This window comes from Neopsephotus bourkii, unplaced genomic scaffold (genome assembly GCF_033783945.1).
Source record: "Neopsephotus bourkii isolate Nb327-2 ecotype Australia unplaced genomic scaffold, CSIRO-AGI_Nbou_v1 NB_1526, whole genome shotgun sequence".
In the NCBI taxonomy this organism is placed as follows: Eukaryota; Metazoa; Chordata; class Aves; order Psittaciformes; family Psittacidae; genus Neopsephotus; species Neopsephotus bourkii.
This window is the reverse complement of record NW_026902002.1, coordinates 334,685-358,264: the sequence shown is the minus strand read 5'-3', so window position 1 is coordinate 358,264 and position 23,580 is coordinate 334,685. Positions and strand designations below refer to the sequence as shown.

Here is a 23,580-nt window from a genome sequence, read left to right as displayed (position 1 = left end):
GGAAAATCTGAGATACTGAATATAAAACCCAAACTAAGTCCACTTTGTGAGCAAATCAAGACATTCCAGTTGTACCATTCAAAAGAGCATCATTGCTACTTACAAGGCAAACAAAATAAATGTCACGATTTCAGGGCAAAATAAGCAAAGGAAACCTAACGACTAAACCATGTGACAGTGCCGTGTTCTGTTTGAGAAAAGGCTTATTTGAAAAGCTTCAGCTAAGCTAGCTCATTTTTGCATTTTAATCAATTATCCTCAAATCCTTCCAACTAAGCTAATAAATGATGCAAGATTTACTGAAACACACCATCTGTCAGTTTTACTGCATAATCCTGTTCTCCCTAATCCATATCCATTATGGAAGACTTGGTATAGTGAACCTTAGCAGAGAGCAGCGAGTTCAGACTAAAGTGCAGAAGGACAGAGGACACGAACAGTACATCTCTGTAGGACTTGCATTTTTCTCTTGTGTCGGTCCACATGAGACTTTCAGGTTGTCTTAATTACAAATTAAGAAATACACAAAAACCACTGAATAACATGAAGCTCTACTTGGAATAATGATTTTACCATTGTGTTGCAAACCTGGTTGCCAATGATGCAAAAAGCAGTAACACGTGATAGGAATTATATAGGCAAAACGGTTCAACACAGCTGTGTTACTAGCTTAAGAGTGGGAAAATACCAGCTGAATTTTGTTTCTAAGGCCAAAATATTGGCACTCCCTTCACAAAACTACACAGTTGGAAGAAAATGTATTATTGGGAGACACAGCCATTGTAACTGAGAGGAACTGAGTGTGTTCTGGAGCATACTGAGAAGTGTCCAATCCTACCTAAACCAAGACACTATTCATGGTGAGAAAAAGTCCAGCTGTACTCTGCCATGAGTATTTGGCACAGCGCACCCTCTCAGGAAGCTGCTAAAAACAGAAGTCATGTTGATGAAGGTTAATTCCAGTCTTGCCTTTGAAATTTCCCCTTTCATGCCCCAAACCTCCCCCCCATCTAGGTGTAACAGCCAGGTCACAGGCTTGAAACCCAGAGATCTGGGCTCTGGTGCCAGCCTGCAGGTCTCCTTTCCCGTCCTTTCCGATTTTAGGATGCTAGACTGAGGTAGGAGTGTCTACTTCCTTCCAGCCCCTACAGAAGTCCCACAGTTAATACAGACCAGCTTCCAGGGAATATTTCCAGGGAGCATGGAAAATACTTGGGAGTGGATCCCAGGTGAGCCAAGGCTGCGGCCCTAGTACTAACCATGGCAGTAATGGGGCAAGCATTGGCACTCACCACAACTTAACCAAGGCTGTTTCCTCGTGCTTAGGCTTGGCCAAAGAAAGCATTTCTGCAGGAAGCTGTTGAAAGTATGGTAAACCACTGCTGTTGTGTTAAATCAGCTTCCAGCTCCTCTTCCTCTTGGTCTACAGATCTTAATTTCAGCCCTTCTAACTGCAGGGGATGCGCTTTCTGTGCGATACCATCACAGAGTGCTGGGACCATGATCCTGAGGCTCGCCTCACCGCCCACTGCGTGGCCGAGCGCTTCAACCTGATGGCACAGATGGATTGTGACGATATCCTCAACAATAACATGGACAACGAGGCCAGCAAAACAGCTTCTCCAGGCGGGGAGCATCAGGACAGTGACGGCAGCAGAAACACGCAGTGACACCGCAGGCAAAAAGCCTCATCGTGAGAAACAAGAGGATAAGTGAGAAGCATTTAGCTCATCGGAAAAAACCTTGCTCCATTTTTCAAAATGGAACCAAGATCTAGTACATAACTTATTTATAAGATCTGTTTCCTGCCACAGATAAGTGAACTATGGAATCAATACTTCGGTTAAAGTGCAACCTTATATATGAACTGATTTTGTACTTACTTTAAATGTATAATGATGCAAAGCACCCCTTTTATTATTTTTTAAAATAATAACATTTAATCTTTTATTAATAAGCTCCAGAATTCCATGTCTGTCTTTTGAAGTCCTTCCACACTGCCATCACAAGTTTCTCTTCTAATCGCTTATTCTGCACAGATCAAGAGAACCGTCAATTTTCCTTTTTTAATGGCATCCACACACAATAAAAAAAAATCTGTTGTAGCAGCATAAAAAAAAAAACATCTTGAGATGTTACACACCCTCAGTAGAAGAAATGCTGGCACCCAAGAAAATTACTCATTGATCAGGCAATCCTCATATGGTGTAATGATAGCCAACAACCTAGTTAGCGAAAGCCTGATTTGCGGCAACTCCAAGATACCTTATTTCACTGGGGAGTTCCTGCGTGCATTTGATAAGTTCAAGTGGGGCATGAGGTTTCTTTAACAGAAAACAAAAACCACCAGTGTAGACACTAAGATGTCTCCATGCAGGACACCTAGACAACTCCTTCCCCATAAAACACTCCACTTTCCAGCCACTGTTGGGCAACAGATTTGTGCCACAGCAATAGTGTCAACACAAATGTGTTGGCTAATTCCTCTTGCAACTCTTACACACTCCTCTGCTGTGTTACTCAGCCCAAAGAGACACAACCAGGCAGAACCTGGAGCTTTAGCCCTATAATCACCAGACCAAGCCAGGCTGCCTATGCAGTGGAAAGGTAATTAAGGAAAGGTAAGTCATACTTCAGTCATGAACCTGGGTGCTGTGCATACCTTAATCCTTCCACCCTTGGGAGCAAAAGGTAACAAAAACCTCACCTGCTGCTAAGCCCTGCAAGCCCATGCCCGATTCTCACCTAAACAGAGGTATACCTTCTAGGATAGCATCAGAGAGGAATACTTTGCTTGCCAGTGTGCAGCTGAATGGATCAGCCCTACAAGACAGGGGATCGAAGGCTGCTTTGGTTTTCCAAAATGCACAATTATGACAGCACCAGCCCATACAAAACACTTTTCTCTCACTGTTTCCTCTTCCTTGGACCACTTCCATGGCTCCTAAGCTATCAGCATATAACAAAAATGCCTTAAAACCCTTCAAAGAAGGATGGAAGTGAAATGCATTAGGTTGCATCAAATCTAAATAATAAAAACTTACTTCAGCTACCAGGGATAAGTCTCCACCTGCAACTGTGACACCACCTTTTACTCTCACCAATCCCCCACTTGGCTGATGCCTCCTGTCATCTTAGGACTTTTCCCCTTTTCTCTTGCAGTTTATCTTCCCCAGTTCAACATAAATACACCCTTTCCACCCACCTGACTTCAGTCTTATTTCTTTAATATACTGAGAGCACTGCTCTACTGTATGCATGCCCAAGAGAAACAGAGAGCATGGGGCAAGTTTCCTGACATGGAGATAAACTATGGGAACACACCAAAATACCCCCGGGCTATCCAGTCTTTCCTTCCCATGCAGAATTTCACCTACCAAGTTTTGCACCAAGTTGTTTGGATTGAACAGCAATTAACATTTACTTTTTCTTCAAAGTTCACTTCAAGAGGCTTTAAAAGACAGTCTGACCCATTCTTCCCACAGGTCAGCGGGTCAGAAGGGGATCAGCACGCACAAACTAGACATTGAAGGCTGAATCTCTGATTCTGATAGCTGAAATGCAAATTATCCTGGGAGACAGACACTTAATGCTAGGCTTGATAGTTTATCCTGTCAATATGCTGAAAAACTTCCCAGTCTATTCCCCTCCCCATGGCTAAAATCTTGAACATTCCAATTTATGTATTACATTTTTTTCTATGAAAACCAAGTCCTGAGCGACACTTTTAGGATTATACACCTGAACACCTACGTTAAATAGGAGTGACTTGTCACACTCTCAGTCTTCCATGATCAACAAGGTATGCAGCACCTCTGAAGAAAGCCACTTATTTAACCTCAGGGAGTCTAAAACCACCGAGATCAGTAAGAACTTTGCTCTTAGCCGCAGTGGAGCCCAATCAAGCCAGAAAGACAGAAGGGAACATAAGGTGAAATCCTACATTTGCCATGCTCCTTGTTGAACACACTGGTTCTAGCAAATACCTACATAGGAAGCAGCAGTGAGCCATTCCCTTCGCTCCACAAGACACAAGATGGAAACAACAGCAGTTATGCAAGAGAATCGAATCTGGTCAGAGTTAAAAATACCTCCATTAGCCCACAGCATGCTTTCAACTCTCAGAAAATCACATAAATGTCCTACAATTTAAGCTGGATATTCAGTTGCTAGAGTAGTTTTTTTAAAACCGTTTTCAACTACGTCCTTTGTTTCTAGAGGTAACTAGAAGTTTGCATCATAACAAAATCCACATCAGGAATCCATTCCAGTTCTTGTGATCATTTCAGCAAAGGAAGGCTTTATTTTCTTTTTTTCCTAGCAGTACCCCCATGTTAAAAGAAATCATTTCATGTATTTTAAAAGACTACTTCTTCAGTCTTGGGTCTATTTTTACACAACAAAATTAGTAACAGCTTTCTTAGTGTGAAACCACAAGCATACCATATCAGGGTGGAAGAAAAATAACTTGACTAATAATATTATGTAAGAAACACAAATGGGTTTATGGTCAACATGGGAGGTTTTCAGTCTTTTACAGCCATCACCTTGACAGATTCCCAAATCAAAATTTTAAGCAGAGCTCAGTGACTGAGTCATAAGTCTTTAGCTTAATAAGCACAAGTTTGATCCCTGGAGCATGCTCAGCTGATAAAGGTTTGTTTTCTGAGCTGATCACTGCCATATTAAAAGCTGGATGTTGGACCAGAGCCCTTGCTGTTTGTTTAAAGCACGTCTACCATGTGACACAGATAGAACAAGTATGAAACATGTACAGTGTTGTAAATTTATTTTCTGACCCTCTACCACCCCATTCTGGTGCAGGTACCAATGAACTGTGGAAGTTCACATATGCTGTCACCATGATTCCAGCTCCAAATGCTAGAACTGGCCAAGGAGCACATCCCAAATGTGCCACAGGCCTAGAAACAAAGAGGAACTAATCCCACTGTTTTCACGGTTATTTTTATTCCTGGTTAAATATGGAAATGGCCAGCAGATATCCAGAACTAACGCAACAGGATGATTGTATAGAATACTACAAACAAGACAGCAGGGCTCAGAACGTTCTTCTCCTGGAGAATATAGTTACTACTGAAGTGCACAGTGCCAAAATACCCCATCATTAGGGGCCAAGGAAAGTCCAGACAGATAGATTTCCAGCATAAAAGACAACAACCACCCACTCCTCCTGGTCACCCAATCTCCAGGAAAGCAGACAAAACAAATGAATCATTTTGTAGTTTTATTACCCCCACCCCCACTTCTCACAAACGGACTATGACTCGCATTGAGATCTCAGTGCATTTTACAGAAAATAAACGTACAAGAGGATCCAAATAGTTGTGCATACACCCAACTCCTTTTTTTTTTCACAATTTGCAGTTTGTGTTGAACGTTAAACATGGTTATTTAAACCTTCTGATGCATTCTTACACTTGTATCTTCTCCATGACCTTACCAGATCACACATTTGTGAGTTCTCATGATGCCACATCAGGTGCAGCCATTGCTGAGAAGTGGCAGATAGCGTTATATACACTTACTGGAAGACTACATCAGAAGAAAAAGACAGATTAAGGCACCACTGTTGGAAAAATTAAGGTAGCTTGTAGTTACAACAATAATGAAAGCCATAGTAAGTACTATTCTTAATTGCCAGCAATTCTTAGACTTCAATAAAATATTTATAGAAAAAAAAAAAAAGGATGCTTGTATGCTTGTACCTGAATACAGTTTCCTGATGTCTGATTGTTTCAAGCCAACACCCAGTCCTCAGCATAATCAGCTTTTTTTTTTTATGGTAAGATAAAAAGCCAGGACCTACATTCATGTATTCACAGGTCACATTTCACTGCTTTCTTCTCAATAACACCACAGGAGAAAAAACCAAAACAATCCAAAGCACAGTTTGTAACACTGATACTTCATCTCTGAGATGATTAGATGGGCAGAGACATTGAAATACAAAACTAAGCTTTCTGTTCATTTTGAAAGCCTTAGTCCTCAGGAAGGGAAGGTGGAGGAGGAAGAAAAAAGGCCAAACGTCATTACATTATATCATGAGAAAAAACAAAGTAGCTCGAAGAGATTTAATAAAATTAGGAGTTGAAAAGTGTTCAAATTACTTTTCCAATTCAAGTCAATTATTTCAAGTATATTAAAATGTTTCAGAGGAAAAATTTCTCCATGGTTACAATTCTAATTGCATTTATAAATCCATAAAAAAAGAAAGGGAGTCTCTACATATATCCCATATTCCTCCAATGCATGCACGCGTTTTCTCTGAAGAAAAAAAGTCATCACAATCCAGTTGTTTCTTAACACTGATTTCAGGCACATCTTCCAAATACCCCTTCAGTTTTCACCAAAAAGGTTAACCACTGGGCATAAAAGCAGCAAGTTTTTTGTTGCTGTTGTCTATATGGGTAATGAGCAGGTTTCGGTTATTAAAGAGCTTGATGCAGAGTCTGAAAAAAGTTCCCATGTCACTCCAAAATCCAACAGCTCCTTCTCCTCTGAGGCAGCTTTTGCAGTCAGATCTACTTAGAAGAATCTTACACAATTCAGATAAAATCTCTTGGATGATACAAAAAACAAGAATGTACCTGGTTTGTCTCTATAGCTTCAATATTATTTTACCTTTTTCTTCTTTAATACCTTTAAAGTGCCCTAGTATATTTATTTCTTTATGCTCATTTAAACTTTCACAATTACATAAAAAGGGAACACTCTGTGTGATTACTGTGTTTTGAGAGACAAGAGGAAAAGGAGAGGAACATTAGAAAACTCATCTTAAAGCAGCTTTTCTAATTAATGTCCGTTTGCTGAGTTTGTGCAGCAGAGACTGTTTTCCAGAGGGGTTTATGATAAACCCAGCCATCTCCCTGCAATTTGAAGAGAAAATATGGTTAGACTAAAGGCACCACCCCGGGAGAATTCCTTTCACACAGCTATTAGATTCATAGCTGTGAAACCCAATGGGACATAGCTTATACCTTTAACTCCCACTGATTAAGACAGAGACCAACACTACAGGCTTCCAAGACTACTTCAGAACGCATATGGACTCTTGCTGAGCCCCAGTGCTCTCTCGGAATCGACTGCGCTTGTAGTTAACCCAGATGCAAAACCACTCTTCTCAACTTCATGATCCAGATTACTTTATGAAACCAAACAAGAAGCCAGCAGAGGCGCAGCTATCCAGGACTGTTAGCTCTAACACAGCCCAACCGCTTACCCAGCAACAAAGCAGCTAAGGATTATACTGAAACATTTTCTGAGTAGATCTGTATCTAGTGTTAGGAACAGAATGTCTAAAATCTAGATACTAACAATATAAATATCTAAATCTGGGTTAGTAATACTAACATAACTTTAGAGAACAAAAAACTTCACTGAAGCTAGCAGATAGTCCTGAACTATCTCAAAGTTATCATACTGGCAGTTCCCAGGCTTCCTGGGCAATCTGCAGCTCACCTTGTTAGAAGTCTTACTGTATTATTATTACTACCATTACAGAATAGAGTTTAAGCCATCAAACAAATAAGCTTCATCCAAAATATAACATACAAGAACAAAAAAAGTTCTAAGGTGTGAGAGACTGATCTGAAATTAGACTCCGTTGTCCATTGTCTCAAAGATTGGTCTGAAAAGCTGAGATGGGATTCCACCTATCTTTTGTCTCAGAGGGAGGAGTTGAGATAAGACTCCAATATCCATTGTCTGAGAGAAAAGTGTGTGGAGCTGGACTGGGACTCCATCAGCCTGAGGGATGAGTGGGAAAGAGCCAAGACTATCAGCCATTACCTTGAGGATTGGTGAGGAATTGCTACCCCTTACCCCAAGAATTGCCGCAGACCTGGAGGGGGTGGGGGTACAGACCTGTTTTGCAGTTGAAGAGCTGGCTGCAAGACCAGGGAAACTGTTCCACCAGGAACGTGTAATACACAACATGAAGAACAGAGGTACTCCCCCCAGCTCATAATAAAACAGGGAAAAGATAATCACTGAGGGGTACATCGCCAGGGAGCCACTGCCATGAGGATGACTCCAGGACACCTCCGTAAGGACACTCTCCACCTATGAGAATGTCACAGACATCTCATGGAGTTGCCCTCACGGTGACACACTCTATGGGGTTCCTTCAAGGGGACTCCAGAAGGACACCTCCATGACAACACCCACCTCTGACGGATTCCTGGGGGACATTCTGCTCTGATACCGACTACGAACCCTGAAGAACTCCCACTACCAATAATGACAAAAACTGATCCCCAGGACACTGCTGGATCCACAGTGATGACTCTCTGCACCCCAAATCCTTGCTTCATTTTCTACCTTCTTTCCGATTTGTCCTATAGCTATTCCCTTTATTACAATGATTTCTCTATTTTACAATAATTTTCCTTTCATAATAAACAAGCTGTCCAATTACGGTACTTGACCTTGTCTGCATCTTAGTTTCACCCTTGGGATCACGAACTTCTGAAACAGGGTCTGGCACTGGGATTTTCTCCAACCAGATCCTGACATAAGGTGAGAATGAACTCAAGTTCCTTCATGCTAATAGTACTATCTTGGGTTCATAGACACACACAGCATAGGCAAAATTAGTACTATTGATTATTTTCTTTGGGTATTTACCATTACAGTCTACTTACACATGTATATGTAAAGCTGTTTTCCATACACCACAAGGAAGTGCTTGGTAAAAAGAAACAGGACCACCAAACAGGCAAACATTTTGTTGCAAGGGAATCACAAAATCAAAGTGTTTGGGAACTGAAGTCACACCTTCATATGTTTAGGAATGCTTATGTCACCATACTGGCAAGGATTCCATGGAGCTAAACTTTGAGATCTAAGGCCAAATACTCAGAATTATTCTGACAGGACATGGACCCATACTACAATGAAAGCACCTGCCTTCATTGTAGTTCTACCTGCACCTTCATTAGCAGCTGTTTGGGAACTTACTTCTTTAAGGAAGTATTTAGTACACCAGGGTGTTTCTGTTTCAGCACGAAGCCTCTCTTCGTTCCTCTGTCGCTCTTCAAGGGCTCGCTTGTGCTCTGTAGCCTTATCAATGTCTCCATCCCGCAGAGACTCTGTTACATGCTGCCACAGCTTCCTACAAAACAAAGTTTTCTCAGTCTGCTACCTCAAACTATAGGATTGCCTTATGCATTTCTTTCAGAACAGAAGCACTCCCTCCAGTTATACATGACACACTAACCCAGACCAGAGCATGATGGTGAAGTGCACGTGGAAGGGCTCACAGCCAAGTCTTATAGCTACACTAACAATTAGGAGCAGATAGAAATCGCTCTGAGGTTTTGGCTGTGCCAACATAATGTCTGTTTGTATACCCTGTAAAATTGTTATGGAAGTGTTATTCAACAAGCAGTTCCTTGTGAGGACTTCACTTGTCAGGAGCTGCCCCACTATGTAAGCATTCCACAAAGGAAAACCTGAAAACGTAGATATTCTAAGGCATTCACCAGACTGCTTAAGACAAAAAGGGTCAGGCAATAGTAAACACATACTCTACCTAGATTCAAATGGTCCTTGTTTCTCAAGGGGCCGGACTCGTTTTCTTGTCACCGACAGCTTTGTCAAGTCCACATATTTTGTCTCCCCGTTGCTGTAGGTGAACTCAAGCACACTGTTCCACTCCCCTTGCACTCTGCACACCACTGTGTTTGTCATGTTCTGCTTCACTTCACCTGTGACCCTAGGAAAGAAAGTTATTTTTTAAAGGCCATAGCTGAAAACACCCGACTATTGTTCCCAACATAATCATTCAACTTAATTCTGAGTGAGTCTGCAAACTTGTCACACTGTCTTGAAAGATGCTGGTTACTTGAACTGTATTTGTATGAAGAAGCTCACAGAGCACAGTGACTTCCACTCATTTCTGTATTTCTCTTCACGCTACCCAGAAAGCTCTTTTTATTTAAGCTTAAAGTTATTTCAAACCTTTGAAACAGAACTGAAAATGGAAAAGAAACTAACACAGGCTGGTTCACATGTAACAAGCAGTTAATTGTTTCCACATGAAACTCAGATCCATAGCTCAGACTTCAAAACTTAAAATTAAACTTTCTAGCAAGAATGTATCTCACTACCTGCTGACACTCTCTTATCTTTACATTTCAATGTTCTTCATGTGTAAGTGATCTCATTTTTATGTTCCTTACATGAGGAGCAGACATATGAAGGCAAAAAGCAAGACAGGAAACAAGGAATCAGGAAAACTACTTTTCTTTCCTGTCTCTTCCACAGAAAACTCTGCCAATAACAAGATACTGAAAATGTCTTTCTAATATGCAGTATTTCATTCAAAGTGTTGTACTGATACCCAAGTATCACCATAATTACACACACGGATGCATATTTTCCTCTTGATCATCAAGACCTGTCCAAAGACCTCCTGACAGTCACATCATCCTGAATCAAGGAGTGGAAGCTTACTGATCATTGCCAGGCAAGCAAATTACCATCCTCAAACAGAACTTTTCTCCTAGAAAAAAGAAAAAAGGGCCTGCACACTATGCAAAAAAGACTTGAGACATCCTCACTTGTAAGGTGCTCCAGGATTCACAAAGGACACTATTTCCAGCTCCAATCAAATTCCAGTTACCTGTATACAAGCTCTCTGAAACACACTCTCCAGCCTCCCTTCCTGCATTTGATGAGTTCTAATATGAAGCTGTTGTGGTTTAAACTCTGTCGGCAAGTCAGCCACTCAGTCTACTCCCCCCCTCACCTTTCTTCCCTTCCCCACCCTCACCCCTGCTCCCGGAGGGATGGGGAGGAGAATCAAAAGAATGTAACTCCCACGGGTTGAGATAAGAACAGTCCAGTAACTAAGGTATAACACAAACCACTGCTGCTACCACCAATAATAATAATGATAAGGGAAATAACAAGGGAAGAGAATATGATACCACCTGCCGAAACGAGCTCGACTGAGAAGAGAGTGCCCTTCTGGGTAACTCCCAGTTACATCCCGGGCATGATGTGCTGTGGTATGGAATACCTCTTTGGTCAGCTTGGGTCAGGTGTCCTGTCTCTGCTTCCTCCTGGCTTCCCCTCCTCCCTGACAGAGCATGAGGCTCACAAAGTCCTTGGTCAGACTAAACATGAATGTTACCAGCTCTGTTCCCAGACCGAAAGTCAAAAACACAGTGCTGCACCAGCTACTAAGAAGGAGAAAAAATGACTGCTACTGTTGAACCCAGGGCAAAAGCACACGTTACATCTCCTTTGACACTTACATTATGTGCAGCTAATAATGGCCAACTTGCACACCTCTGGTTTGCTCTTATTTCCTTTGAACAACTGCACACAGATGAGTAAACAGCAGCACTCCTGTGCTCCCACCTTGCCCATGCTGGCTGCGAGATGCCACATTCAGCGCAAGAAGGGAGTACAGGACATGTAGTTGCCACTTCCCTTCTTATATGTGCACCAGTTACTTCCAGCTGTGTCTGCATCTATCCATGTCCTGTCCCCTCCAAGCCTGGCATCTGTTTTGATGTGATGGGTTTGATGAGAAATTAATTTCTGAGGCAGCAGAACAAGCATCACAGATGAGTTCCTCCAGCATAGACATGCCAGTCAAATCAGACCTGTGGGGAATCCCCAGGGCAAGCAGGGAAAGCTCACAGCCAGCTCGAAGCAGAAGGCAGCAGCCAGGGCTTCTGACGTATCTTGCACATGGGGAGAGGTGGCTGGAGCTACATCAAGGTCCAGCAGCTCAAACCTAATCTAACTTCATTAGAGAGACCTTCAAAACAAAACAAAACAAAACAAAACAAAACAAAACAAAACAAAACAAAACAAAACAAAACCCCAGACTGATAAGTATGTGCTACTCACTACAGCTTTTTTTTGTACAAAAATTAAAGATTTATTCAAGAAAACAGGCCAGAGCTGGAGCAACATGAACAATAAAAGCATGTTTATATTAAATTATTAAGGTGGGGTTGAACATGCACTAACAGTTTCTGAAAACAACAGAGACTAGGCAGCAAGCAAGCAGCCAGCATTTTGCGCTTCTTTTTCACCCTGTGACTTCCACACCTCACTGAAGCTATTACACATGGTGGAGTCCCTGTCCTTTCCCCCAAGAGATCTCCGAATTGACTGAATCCAAAGGATGCCAGAGACCAGCCTGTTCAGATTTCGCAGTTACATCTTCACAACTTCCAGTACTTAAATTTTCCAAGCACTGTGTGGTAACAACACAGCACTGACACCCAATATTTTAACACCAATCACATAATCACTGTCTCTGCTCACTTAAAATAAACAGATGTATCGCTCACTGCTGAGGTACGGTATTGAGCTGCTACATTAAACTCTCATTGCAACTTGTGTTTCTTCAGGTTTCACTGACACAGCCATTCTCATCACTGCAAATCATAGTATCTGCCTGAGTTAATATTAGTGACAAAAATCTCCTAGCACTTATTTGTAAGCTTGGCATGAGTGATACATACCTAGCTGTTCACAATCATCATCCTCTATTTCATCAAGCTAAAGAGGTACAGGACCAAGGAGCCAACATCCAGCTGAGGTCTAGCAACTAGGGTCACTCTACCAAAAAGAAAGAAATCTATAACATTGCCATAGCAACTCACTTGCGCTCTGTGTAACCATGACAACACTGCTGCTTCCCCATCAAGAGATTCTTTTGGCCATGTCCAATCATCACCGTGTCAAATTTTCAATAGTTACAGTACCTTGAACAGATCTCTCTTCATAAAGCTTCTAAATCTGTGACTAATTTCAGAAACACATATAACAAAACATTTTCCAAAATTAATTCACTGAAGTAAAATTGCTTCCTATCACTTATTTTTTATGGTACAACAGGAGCTATTGCAAAGTGGAAGATACACTATAGCAATAGGGGAAAAACCGTCCCAAATGATGCATCACTTTAAAATTGTCAGAAGTGAAGAGTTGCACTCCAGATGCCACTAAGATAGGGAGCTATGCTTGCAAGTTAAATTCAAAGCATGTATGGGAATTCATAGGGCAAAGCACTTTACAATGGAGGTTTTGGCGCATTCTTTTGTTTGTTTTTTTTATACCAATCAGTATGGCCTTACCCTACTGTCTCACAAAAAGTGATTTAGAGAAGACTGACGATTTTTTGCAACCTGTGACAGCAAGTTCTGATGTTCAAGGCTATTACATATTTCATTATTATCCCTAACACATTTAATCTAAGAAAGGTTTTAAACAAACATTGTCTAGTAAATGTATGAGTACAAAACGCTCTGGAATCAGATACTTTGTGTGACTACTCCTGAATTTTCTCCTTCCTCAATTGTCTCTATAATAGCACAAGGCTAATCTGTAGCAGTCTTACTACAAAACGTCTAAAACCCATCAAATGTTGGCGATTTTCTAAAGCTTTTGCATGAACTGTACCAACACTTCCTAGAACCTGCCAGAAGTAGCCCTAGTCAAACTTTCCCTGGATCTCTTTTTTTTTTACCTGTTAGTTTTTAACCATGAATAACCATGAAGAATTACCACTATAAGAACTGTCATTTCTGTCTGTAAAAAAAGTTATTTTTACCTAGAGATTTTCTGTAAGTTGCTTAAACTTGATAGTCTTATGTTTCTCATACAGAAATCCCATGACCAATAAGTAACAGAAGACCAGTTACTAATGATCCCTGCAGTGCAACTACAATGCATGTTGCGAACAAATTGCAACATTTAAGACAGCAAGATCAACTTCAACTCAAACAGAGCAAATCCAAAACCAGGAAACACTAACCAGATTCTAACAGAACTACTAGAATCTGTAACAGCCATAAGCTCTGCTTTCCCAGTGGTTTGAACACAGTCAGACAAATATGGAATTTCCTTACTGTTTTTAAATGCAACCTGATACTGTTTAAGAGCACAGTAGTACCTCAAATAAACAGGAAAAACTACATTTTCTCAGACTATCAAATAAGTAATATTCAACATACCAAACAGGTGAGTTACACAGATACTACAGTTCTAGAGCACAAGCTACCAGTAAAAGGCAAAGGGGGAAACATTCTTACCGATGCAATTTGCCACCATAGAAGGGCTTGGTGTGAAAGTTAATACTTGCAGAATAGCCAGTCTTCACACAGTTAATGTTGACTTTTCCTCCCAGTTCTACCCAGGGAACAGTTAAAATTGACCGAGCGTATGCACAGGGCAGAGAGAACGTGTACTCTTCCCCATGTTCCAGGAGACTTAAGAGACCTGTGTGAAGAAACACAAGAATCTCTAACATGAGAAATCCCCGTATTAGAAAAGACCAAACAAGTTACTGAAACTGATATGCCAAGACTACATCTGAGTGTTGTACCTCATAGCTCCTCATACCAAAAAGAAGAAGAAAAAAAAAAAGCCACTAAAGTGACATTTATTACAGGTTCTAGACACATTTTCCTGAAAGTACTAACCTGACTAACATGCATTTTGGGCTTCTTTTGGGAAGAGACACTTAACCTAATAATATTGCTCCACGAGCACAATATTGTGCTGTGCAACATACTTTCCAGTAGTATGTAAAAGGGCTGGACACTCTCTTATTGATGGTTCTGGAGTACTGCAACACAGTATTTAGGAAAGTCTGACAGAAATAAGGAACCCTGCACTGCAGATCCTGAGGAAGGCTAATGCTCCTGTTCTGTTTTCCTTCCCTACAATACATCTTTCCCTATCTGAAGGCAGGTAGCAGAAACAATTCTCCTAACCACACCTCTCTGCCAAGATAAACCCAACTCTTTCCTGACAGTAGCTTTTGCAATAAATGTCGTGAATCTCATAATACTAGAATCTTTCTTTGGGTTTTAAGATGTATGGGTTTGCTTGATGCCTACTAAAAATTAGAAAAAATCCAGGCAAAAACCAACAAAAGCCACCACAAGATCTACCTCCTGCCCTTACAAAAACATGTGACAACTGCTGCCTGCATCAACTCAGGCCTCTGTAGCATATCATCACTGTGTGCTTGACATAAGTATGAAAATCATGAGAAATTCTGAAAAAACTTGATATGATTTGAGAAATGCCTTAGAGGAGATACCAGCTTCAGAATTTACCTGGAACAGCCAAAGCATCAAGATATGCCTTCAATACCCCTGCCATGCTCATTCCCTTGTCCATAGCTGACATGCCATAATTTAATAATAATTTTATGTTATACTTTTATATATATTATTAAAGATATTAATAAACCACAGTTTATATGCAAGTGCCTGGAATCCCTAGTTACTGGGCAATATACACAGGGGACACAGAATGGGAGATGTTGTCTCATCTTTTGCAGTAAATACTAGTACTAAAGGGAAACTGCAGCTTAAAAGCAGTTATCCTTCTCTGCCCCTAAACGATCCAATTTCTCTAGTTAAAAGAAAATTAGAACTTGAATAGTAAAATACATTAAGTGCAGTACATGCAACTATACTTCTATTGAATAAATCTCTGATGCAAATGAATCCGTCTGATGCTTTGGAACCATTAGTAAGTATCAGTTCACATCACAGTAACTGCCCTTTGGTTTAAAAGTCAAAATTTTATCTCCAAGTATAATCCTGGTTTTTGGCAAAGCATAAACCCATCTGTTGCCCCATATGAAACCTTCCTGTGTAAATTTTCCTGCTATTACTCCAAGAAGGACTTGTAGTACCTCCTGTACTTCAGAAAGAGTAAAAATAAATAAGAAATCACTGAATGACTGTACATTAAAGCTTGCAGACAACAGAAGAAATCGAGGAGTACAGGAAAAATAAAATTAAATCTGAAAACCCAATGACATCTTCTGTAAGCAGATTTTTTTTTTTGAAGCCTTTGAAACAAAACTACTGAGCAATATTCATTTGTATTTCTGCCAGAGGAATGTTACACCAAATTTCCTACCAAACTAACAATATTTTAACAAATACTTTATTCTGAAATGAACAAAGGACAGAAGTTACACTTACCCTCACCAATCATCGTCACTCCTATTGACATTCCTAAGAATTTACTTTTTGTCCAGACATGGGCATTAACACACATCTTTCTCTCTACACATTCAGCATAAAACCCTGAGACAGGAGGATGGTGGGACACTTGCTCAGCTACAAACTTTACTGTATAGTAGTCCAGCTCTGTTTGGCCCTCCGTATCTTTAGACAGAGTTACTTGCTCTGAGGGGGAGTGAGCAGAGAAGCTACTGCCAGCATCAGTGGCTACATCGCTCTTCGGTATCCTCCAGGAGCAGTGAAATGTCTCCCCAATGATTGGATTGTATGGTTTCTTTGCAATAGCTCCCTTGCGACCTTCATGAAACGAAGTGAGATAATACTCAACAAAGCGGATCATCCTCTCCTCAGGGGTAGTGCCATTTGTGATTGCAATGAAGAGATCTGGATGGGACATGAAGTCTGCATACATCTCCAACAACGATCGCTTCTCTAAAATAAAAGTGGGAAGAACCACCTGCAGTAAAAGAAAATCCAGAAAACTCTAGTAAGGAGAAAGGCATTTTTATAAGGGAAGTTCTCAGGTGGAGGATTCTGTCCTATTTTAGATACCACACTTTCAGACTGAACTTTCTTGTCCCTTTTGTAAGATATAAGCAAAATACAGTAATCAGAAGTCCCAGAAAAGCAATTTGCAAGGAGAAGAAAGCTCAATAAGTACTATCAGGACTAAGGAGGTGGAAAGGGACTGAGTATCCCTCAAAAAACATTAAAAAGCTGCAAAGAGAAAATGTGTCCCACATCATCTGTGGAGGAGAAAAACAAGCAGGAAAGAGCTGAAACTGTATCAAGGAAGGTTCAGAGCAGAGGTTAGGAAAGGTTTTGTCTAATGGAGAGAAAAGCTGGGAAGCTATTTCAGTGCAATTGAGAGCCTGCAATCTCTCACCACAGCAACTGCGACAAGCATCGCTGAGAAATAACATAGTATAGGTTCATCCTTTACCTCTGAGCAGGCAACCTTACGCTTTCCCAGTTACATTCACCTCCATAAAAAAACAGCAGTCTTGTTTTTTGCTGGGCCAAGAACAATACTGTAGAGTAAGAGGCTGTAGGTATCATCAGCCTTTTCCTTCCCTGTAGCAACAAACCTCACGTTGCTAACCGTTGTAAAGAGCAACACAGGGTGTCTCAACCATGAGATCATGAAAGTCTGTTTAAATCAGCTGCACTCAGAAAGGTAAAGCACAGACTTGAGACTTTTAATAGACATAAAAGTTAAGCTAATATGCTTGCCATGTTGTTGCAACACAAATCTGGAATATTAAAGTTGCTTTTCGCTTCAGTTAAGTGGAATTCTAACAACTTCATTACCCGTTTTGAAGTCAGGCTTGTCCCATTTCAGTGCTTTGCCTGCTTTGAACTGAAGACAATTCTACACACACAGCCAAAAGTTGGAACTGGGAGACAGAACTGACAATTTGCTCTAACTAACAGAAAATGACACTCCAAATCCAATCTTCAATAGAAGTGAAACAATGACTTCATGAATTCTTGATTAAGCAGCAGGTGTTTAAAAAGTTTGGCTCACAGGCAGCAGGGCCGCTTTGTGCCACCTTTCCCCCTACTCCCCCCACGAACCCATGAAATGTAAGCTCCACAGTAAAAGTGTTTCTAGAGCAACTAGTGCTCAAAAATACATAGATGGGAAAAAAATAATTCTAATTCGTAATTCCAAGAAAGAAAGTGCTTTCCTCACTCCATACTACTGTAGAACCCAGTTTTGATTTATTAGTGTCTAGTGCTCATGGTAAGAAGTCTTCAGAGAACTGAACTAAACATAAACTGGTAGCAACCTGATTTTTAGTTTTCCTGTCCAAGTTGTCTAGTAGCAACTAAGTGTTAATATTTTCAAAGCTGCTTGCTTTTGAGGTTGATGCATAAATTTCAAACCCAGTTCTCTTCACTATAACTTTGCTCCTGCTTGATAAATCTGTGAGCAAACAGAAATGAGAATGGGACAAAGGGGCATAAACAGACATCTGAGGATAGATAATGGGGAACCAAAGGAAAATTTCTTTTCAGAAGCAGCATGAATACAGATACAGGCTTTTGCAAGTTGCACATAAAAGCATTATTAAGAGAAAAAAGATGATGGAAGGAAATCTGAAAGACAAAAATATGAGAATACTGTAGAAAACTGTATACAAAGAATAAGGTGCAAACACAGGGAAGAAAACAGGCCATTATGGAAAAGCCAACAAAAACACAGTGGAAAACATAAAGACAATGTAACAGAAAACATACAGCCAGTTTCACTAAAGAAAATCACCCCCTCACCACATTTCATTTAAAAACCTGCCTCAAATGGGGACAGTGGATCTCAGAAAGGCAAGCTACTACAGGCCATTATTTCATATTAAACTCAATATCACTCAGTACAGGAGCTGAGTTTAAAATGGCACTTCACTTTTACTGCAGCCAGTCTTCATGCTTCAGTCACTTACTCTTGTTAAGTCCATGCCAAGTTTCAGCTGAGACAAGAGATGCAGGATAACACTACGCTGTTCTTCTACGGCTCCTAGGTCATCTTCTTTATTATCACAGATATCCTCCAGCTCCTCATCTGGATTTATTTCTTCAGGTTCCTGGAATGAAAGCCATAAGTATCACCTCAAAGATGTGACTGACCAGACAATATGTAAAAAAGTCTTCATGCTATATTTAACTGTCCATGTATTAAAAATAAAAGACTGCAGAACACTAAAAAATGGAATCTACTGCCAAGATAAACAACAGTTGAAGAATTGAAAGGAACATTAAAATAACTCGGTGCAGATTTCACCTAGAGGATTCAGGCTACACCATCTCTCACATGCATTGAGGCAGGGAGGGAAGCTTTAAAAGCAAATATGACCTGTTTTCCTGTAAGTTTTGTGACCTAATGGAACGGTTAGCCTCTAACACACACACCAAACTAGCAAAGTAAAATCCAGCAGCGATTCCAGCCACTTCAATAACAGCCCTCCAATTCCACACCACTTCAAGCTTTCCAGTGTTGCCATCACCACTCCAAAGGCTGCAGCAAGTGGTAGTTCCTAGCTACTTGCTTACTGTCATGCCAAATGCCAAATGTATCTACAGGCCAGTCTTCACAAGCATTATCAATGTTGCTGCTAACACTGATACGTAACAATAAAGGAAAAAGGAAAAGTAACCTGGAGTTTCATAAACATTAGCAAAAAATATATCTCACATACACACACTACACACTCTGCTTGTCTGCATAACGAAAGCACCCGGACAGACTAGCAGAAATTGTCTTAGCACCGTTTTAACAATGACAGCCCAAGAAGTACCATTTTAAGAACTGTCATGCTACAAGCAGAAAGTTGAATGCTTTAGGTGGAAGGGATGGTGCTATCCCCAGGGGTCTGAGCAGCATCCTCCTGGGCCAAACAGCTGGAGGGAGGTAGATGCAGAGGGCAGAAGCACTGAATGCCACTGGAGGGCAGCAATATGACTCTGCCTAAGCAAAGCCCTTTATCCTGGAACAGCTGCCCAAGCTCAAAGCAAATTTATGAGCACTCAATCACCAAAGCCAGGTGGCCAAGCCCTCACAAGATCTCAAAGTTTGGTGAAAAAAGCAGTATCACACTGATGACAACTTTCTAAGGATGCTATCATAAATAAGGGAGCCGAAAGTATCTAAGGGGAATGATAAGCCTAGCCCTACCCCAAATACATTAAGCTCTTGAACTATAACTTGCGTAATTATTGGAAGAAGGAAGGAATTAAGTGATTTTTAAAATCTTAATCTTGGCTAGTTTCTTTTTTCTTTTTTTTTAATTTAGCAACCACTCTGATCTATTTAATAATCTATAAATAATATGCAACTGAAAAAAAATCTCAATTTTGATTTTGCTATAAGATAGTACAGCGCTGTTGCAGACATACAATAATACACTATCTTTTCACAAAGACAGTCTCATAAAAAAAAACCTGTGTGAAACTAACTAGCATAGAAAGAATGTAATTGTGATTTTCTATCTTGTCTAGGAAAACACATTCTTTACCATAATCCCTGCTGGTTTTTTACTTCAGTACACTGCACTTCCATTTTGACAGCTATGATGCAGACTCTAGCTGTATTTCAAATACATGAAGCCATCCTGAAGTCAAGTAATGACAGTTGCTCAGATTAAGAAAAACAGATGCAACAAGAGCTAGAAAAGAAAGATGGGGAGATTTAACAGCTGGAGACTGACAAGTGTGTCTTTCATCTGCTTAGGCAGTTCTTCTTGGGCCTGTTTTGAGTATCATGAATTCCAGTCAGGTTTTTTGTGCTTCAGTATCCACCTGGTTTGGATCAAAATGCAAGGAAATACTGCCTATTCCAACACCTTGCATTACCATCCCAATTGCCTCCCTCTACTTGACAGCTAGTTACAGAAAGCAACAAAAATTTATTGAAAAAGCAAGGGAGGAAGTTTCATTTACTGCAACTGTACTCACTCCTCCTCTGACACAGCTAATCAGAAAGCATGAGAAAAATTTTCATTACATCATTTTCACATAATATGAAACATTTACAGATACTCCTCAAAATAATTCCCCACAGAAATGGGATATTCACATTACCTTACCCTTGTTAGCTGACAGGGCTCTGCAGTGGACTGCTCTTCTCTGACAGATGCTGGCTTGTTTATCTCTGCTGGGAAATTCTGAGCTGCTCCATTTTTGAAGTGGTTTGTCAGAGATATCTTCGGTTCCAACCAACTGATCGTTGTTCCTGAAGCAAAAGAAACTTTGCGCTGAAACTTGCTCATCCTCCGGAAGGTCAGTAAACTGCAGTTTTCACAAAAGAGCTATTTTTTAAGGAATAAGCTGAAAGCAGCCAATTCCTCCTGCAGCCAATCCCTTCAGCAGCCACTAAACAACGGTGGTGCAATGAGACACCACCTTCAGTGATCATTAGCACAAACACTGCGATTGGTGAGCTGTAATACATGCAACTTGGACTGGAGCAACTAGTTGGTGTCATGAAAGGTGTAATTAGATACTACAGGAGGAGCCCAGTATCACCGGGAATGTCAAATAACCCTTACAGTTCTCTTTAACTGCTACCAAAAAAGCAGCCCACTACTTATCAGGCTCTCAAACCCAGCTTGGTTCTAGACTAAAAAGAGCTAAAGAAGAAAGTTTTGTTGCCAATGTTTTCTCTGGAGTGGGTACTGGTCTATTCTCAGCTGCAAAGGAAGCAAGCACACGCTGTTGAATAAATAATGGTTGCTAAAAAAAAAATATATATAAAGCTGCCAGGCTTGGACTTGGAAAGCTATTACCCACTTGATGATTCCAGCATCTCTGGTTACTCCCAGCTAATTTATCAGACCAGATCAGGTTCCTCATCAATAATACAAATGTTCCATTCTTTTTCAAAGGCTAATAAATGTATAGGGCACTCCAGTAAGTTTTACAGAAGAAAACACAAACAGACAAACTATCTTGGTTGGGTTGCAAACACAGAAATTACTAGGAAACCTGAATTTCTACCACCACACAGCAGTTTCCTGTGCCTCAGAAGGGACATCGAGGTATCTGCTGTCTCTTCTTATATGATATACAATCCTTTATTTCCAGACCTCTATTACCTGGAACTAGGTCACACAGAATCACAGAATGGTTTAGGTTGGAAAGAACCTTAAGATCATCTAGTTGCAACCCCCCTGCCATAGGCAGGGACACCTCACACTAGACTATGTCACCCAAGGCTCTTGCCCAGCCTGGCCTTGAACCCTCAACCACAACAGGCACAGTGAGTTTAATGCAGCAGCATTTCCACCAGGAAAATACTGAGGCAACAAAAAAGTCTAGCTTTACAAATGGGACAACTTTTCCTGCAGCAAGACAGTCTATTTTCATTAAGTGTATTACTCATGCATCCATCACATAGTAAGAAACAAGAATACCTCAGCAGTTGAATCTATTTAAACAGAAGTTCTGAAGAAGTAAAAAATAAGATGCACAATGTCACTGTCACGCGTACCTTTTTATAAAGGTTTTACTCATCTTTAAAATCTCTTCCTGACACCTGTTTTCTGAGCTGTAACTTTCAACACACTCTCTAATTGCATGTTCTAGGCTGCATTCAATCCACACTCTATATTAGCCTGAATTTAACAAGTAGCTTCCCTTTTATACTCCCTTATCAGCTACTTCTAAAATAACCTTATTATTAAGGGTTTTTTAATTTTGGCTATTAAATTCTATGAGATTTAAGCGATTTGAGCTACTAGCTGCGTTTTAATATTTGTGAGTGGACAAATACTTCTATTTCAATGGAAGATCATACTGAAATCTGCTCTTGACTATTTTGGGTAGGCACAAGCTATTCTCTTTACTTGTGATCTCCTCCCGCAAAAGTTTTCCCGTATCTTTTTTCTTAAGCAGTTGTCAGTACTTCCCGTCTGCTATAACACAGACCTCAGTGTCCATAGTCTTCACTTTTAACATTCAAGAGTTGCAAACTGTTGTTGCAATTCACATTATCAATAACAGCGAAGTTTTGGCTTTTCTTTTTTTAATCTGTTAACATTTCACCACTTTTCACTTGAATTTATGAAAAGTTAACAGCTGCAACTTTCATTTTCTTTCAGTTTGCTATTTACGGTGCACCTTAATGCAGTTGGGACAGTACGGCTTTTTGTCTTCTAACAATTTATAGCAAACTTGTATCTTTTACAATCCTTGGGTTTTTAGCCTGACAAGCATCTGCCTGACATTTTTAGCAGTCACTTTTTTTTTTTTCACTTCATGTTTAAATCCATGATGTTAGACAAGCCTCCTCTTCACCATCACTTCTTGCTGCACACCAACCACTTGTATCTAGCTGAAGTATACTGATCTGCCCTTATGATGCTAGCAGGATTAAATAGCATGTGTTTGATGGAACAGTCTGCATTCAATGTTTTTTCCTACATCACTTTGTTTTCCTACACTTAAATATAGAAATGCCTCCTGCAGCATTTAAGCCACAAGCCTTTTCCTTCCTGTACCAACTTCTGAAGCCTACAGAAAATACTACACCAGTTGGGCCACAAGGAGAAGGATCACTCTTTAGTCAGAAGGAGAAATCTAAGCTAACTGGATTTAAAATAAAGTTCTTTGCAGTCCTTCAAAGGAACAAATGTATTATAGTGTCTCTAGAAAGGCCACACCCGTGGGACAATGGAAGGCTGCAGTGCCTTATTTTAATGGTCTAATTTTAACTCTGGTCCCAGTAATTCACCATCCAATCTGCTGCTCCTCCCCTCTCCATTCATCTCTTTAGGATGCCACCAGAAATCTTCTAGATTTTGACATCTTCAAGCAGTTTTTAGATTTGGTCATTGAGAAGCAGATACCAACTGAGTAGCAGTCAGATGAATTGAACTTTTCCCTGCATAGCTTAAAGAAATGTAAAAAAAACAACAAAACACACAAAAAATATCTTACTTGGAAGTTATTACAATGCTCACTGGACCCTTCCTATTTCCCCAAATACAGTAATGGGTCAAAAAAACCCTCCTTAGTAGCACACGCACAAAAATGCCAAACCGGAAAG

At 40.4% G+C, this 23,580-nt stretch overlaps 2 protein-coding genes across 4 annotated transcripts in view; one reads left to right on the top strand and one right to left on the bottom strand.

Moving 5' to 3' along the window:
* The window catches only part of LOC133221275 (TGF-beta receptor type-2-like), a 33,159-nt gene extending 31,200 nt beyond the window's left edge, over positions 1-1,959 (top strand). Inside the window, 1 exon segment of the mRNA XM_061369999.1 lies at positions 1,458-1,959. Coding sequence (XP_061225983.1) covers positions 1,458-1,670 — 213 coding nt within the window. The 3' untranslated portion in view covers positions 1,671-1,959.
* Positions 1,960-5,232: 3,273 nt separating this feature from the next.
* Positions 5,233-23,580, bottom strand: part of OSBPL11 (oxysterol binding protein like 11) — a 44,209-nt gene continuing 25,861 nt past the window's right edge. For 2 of the 3 annotated variants that reach the window (XM_061369995.1, XM_061369996.1), the window contains 7 exons: positions 20,621-20,766; positions 18,482-18,622; positions 15,996-16,494; positions 14,082-14,268; positions 9,554-9,736; positions 8,980-9,133; positions 5,233-6,887 (listed from right to left, as the gene is read on the bottom strand). In XM_061369995.1, coding sequence (XP_061225979.1) covers positions 6,810-6,887; positions 8,980-9,133; positions 9,554-9,736; positions 14,082-14,268; positions 15,996-16,494; positions 18,482-18,622; positions 20,621-20,766 — 1,388 coding nt within the window. In that variant the 3' untranslated portion in view covers positions 5,233-6,809. The remainder of the gene's footprint in view (positions 6,888-8,979; positions 9,134-9,553; positions 9,737-14,081; positions 14,269-15,995; positions 16,495-18,481; positions 18,623-20,620; positions 20,767-23,580) is intronic. The other variant, XM_061369997.1, reaches the window with a different exon arrangement.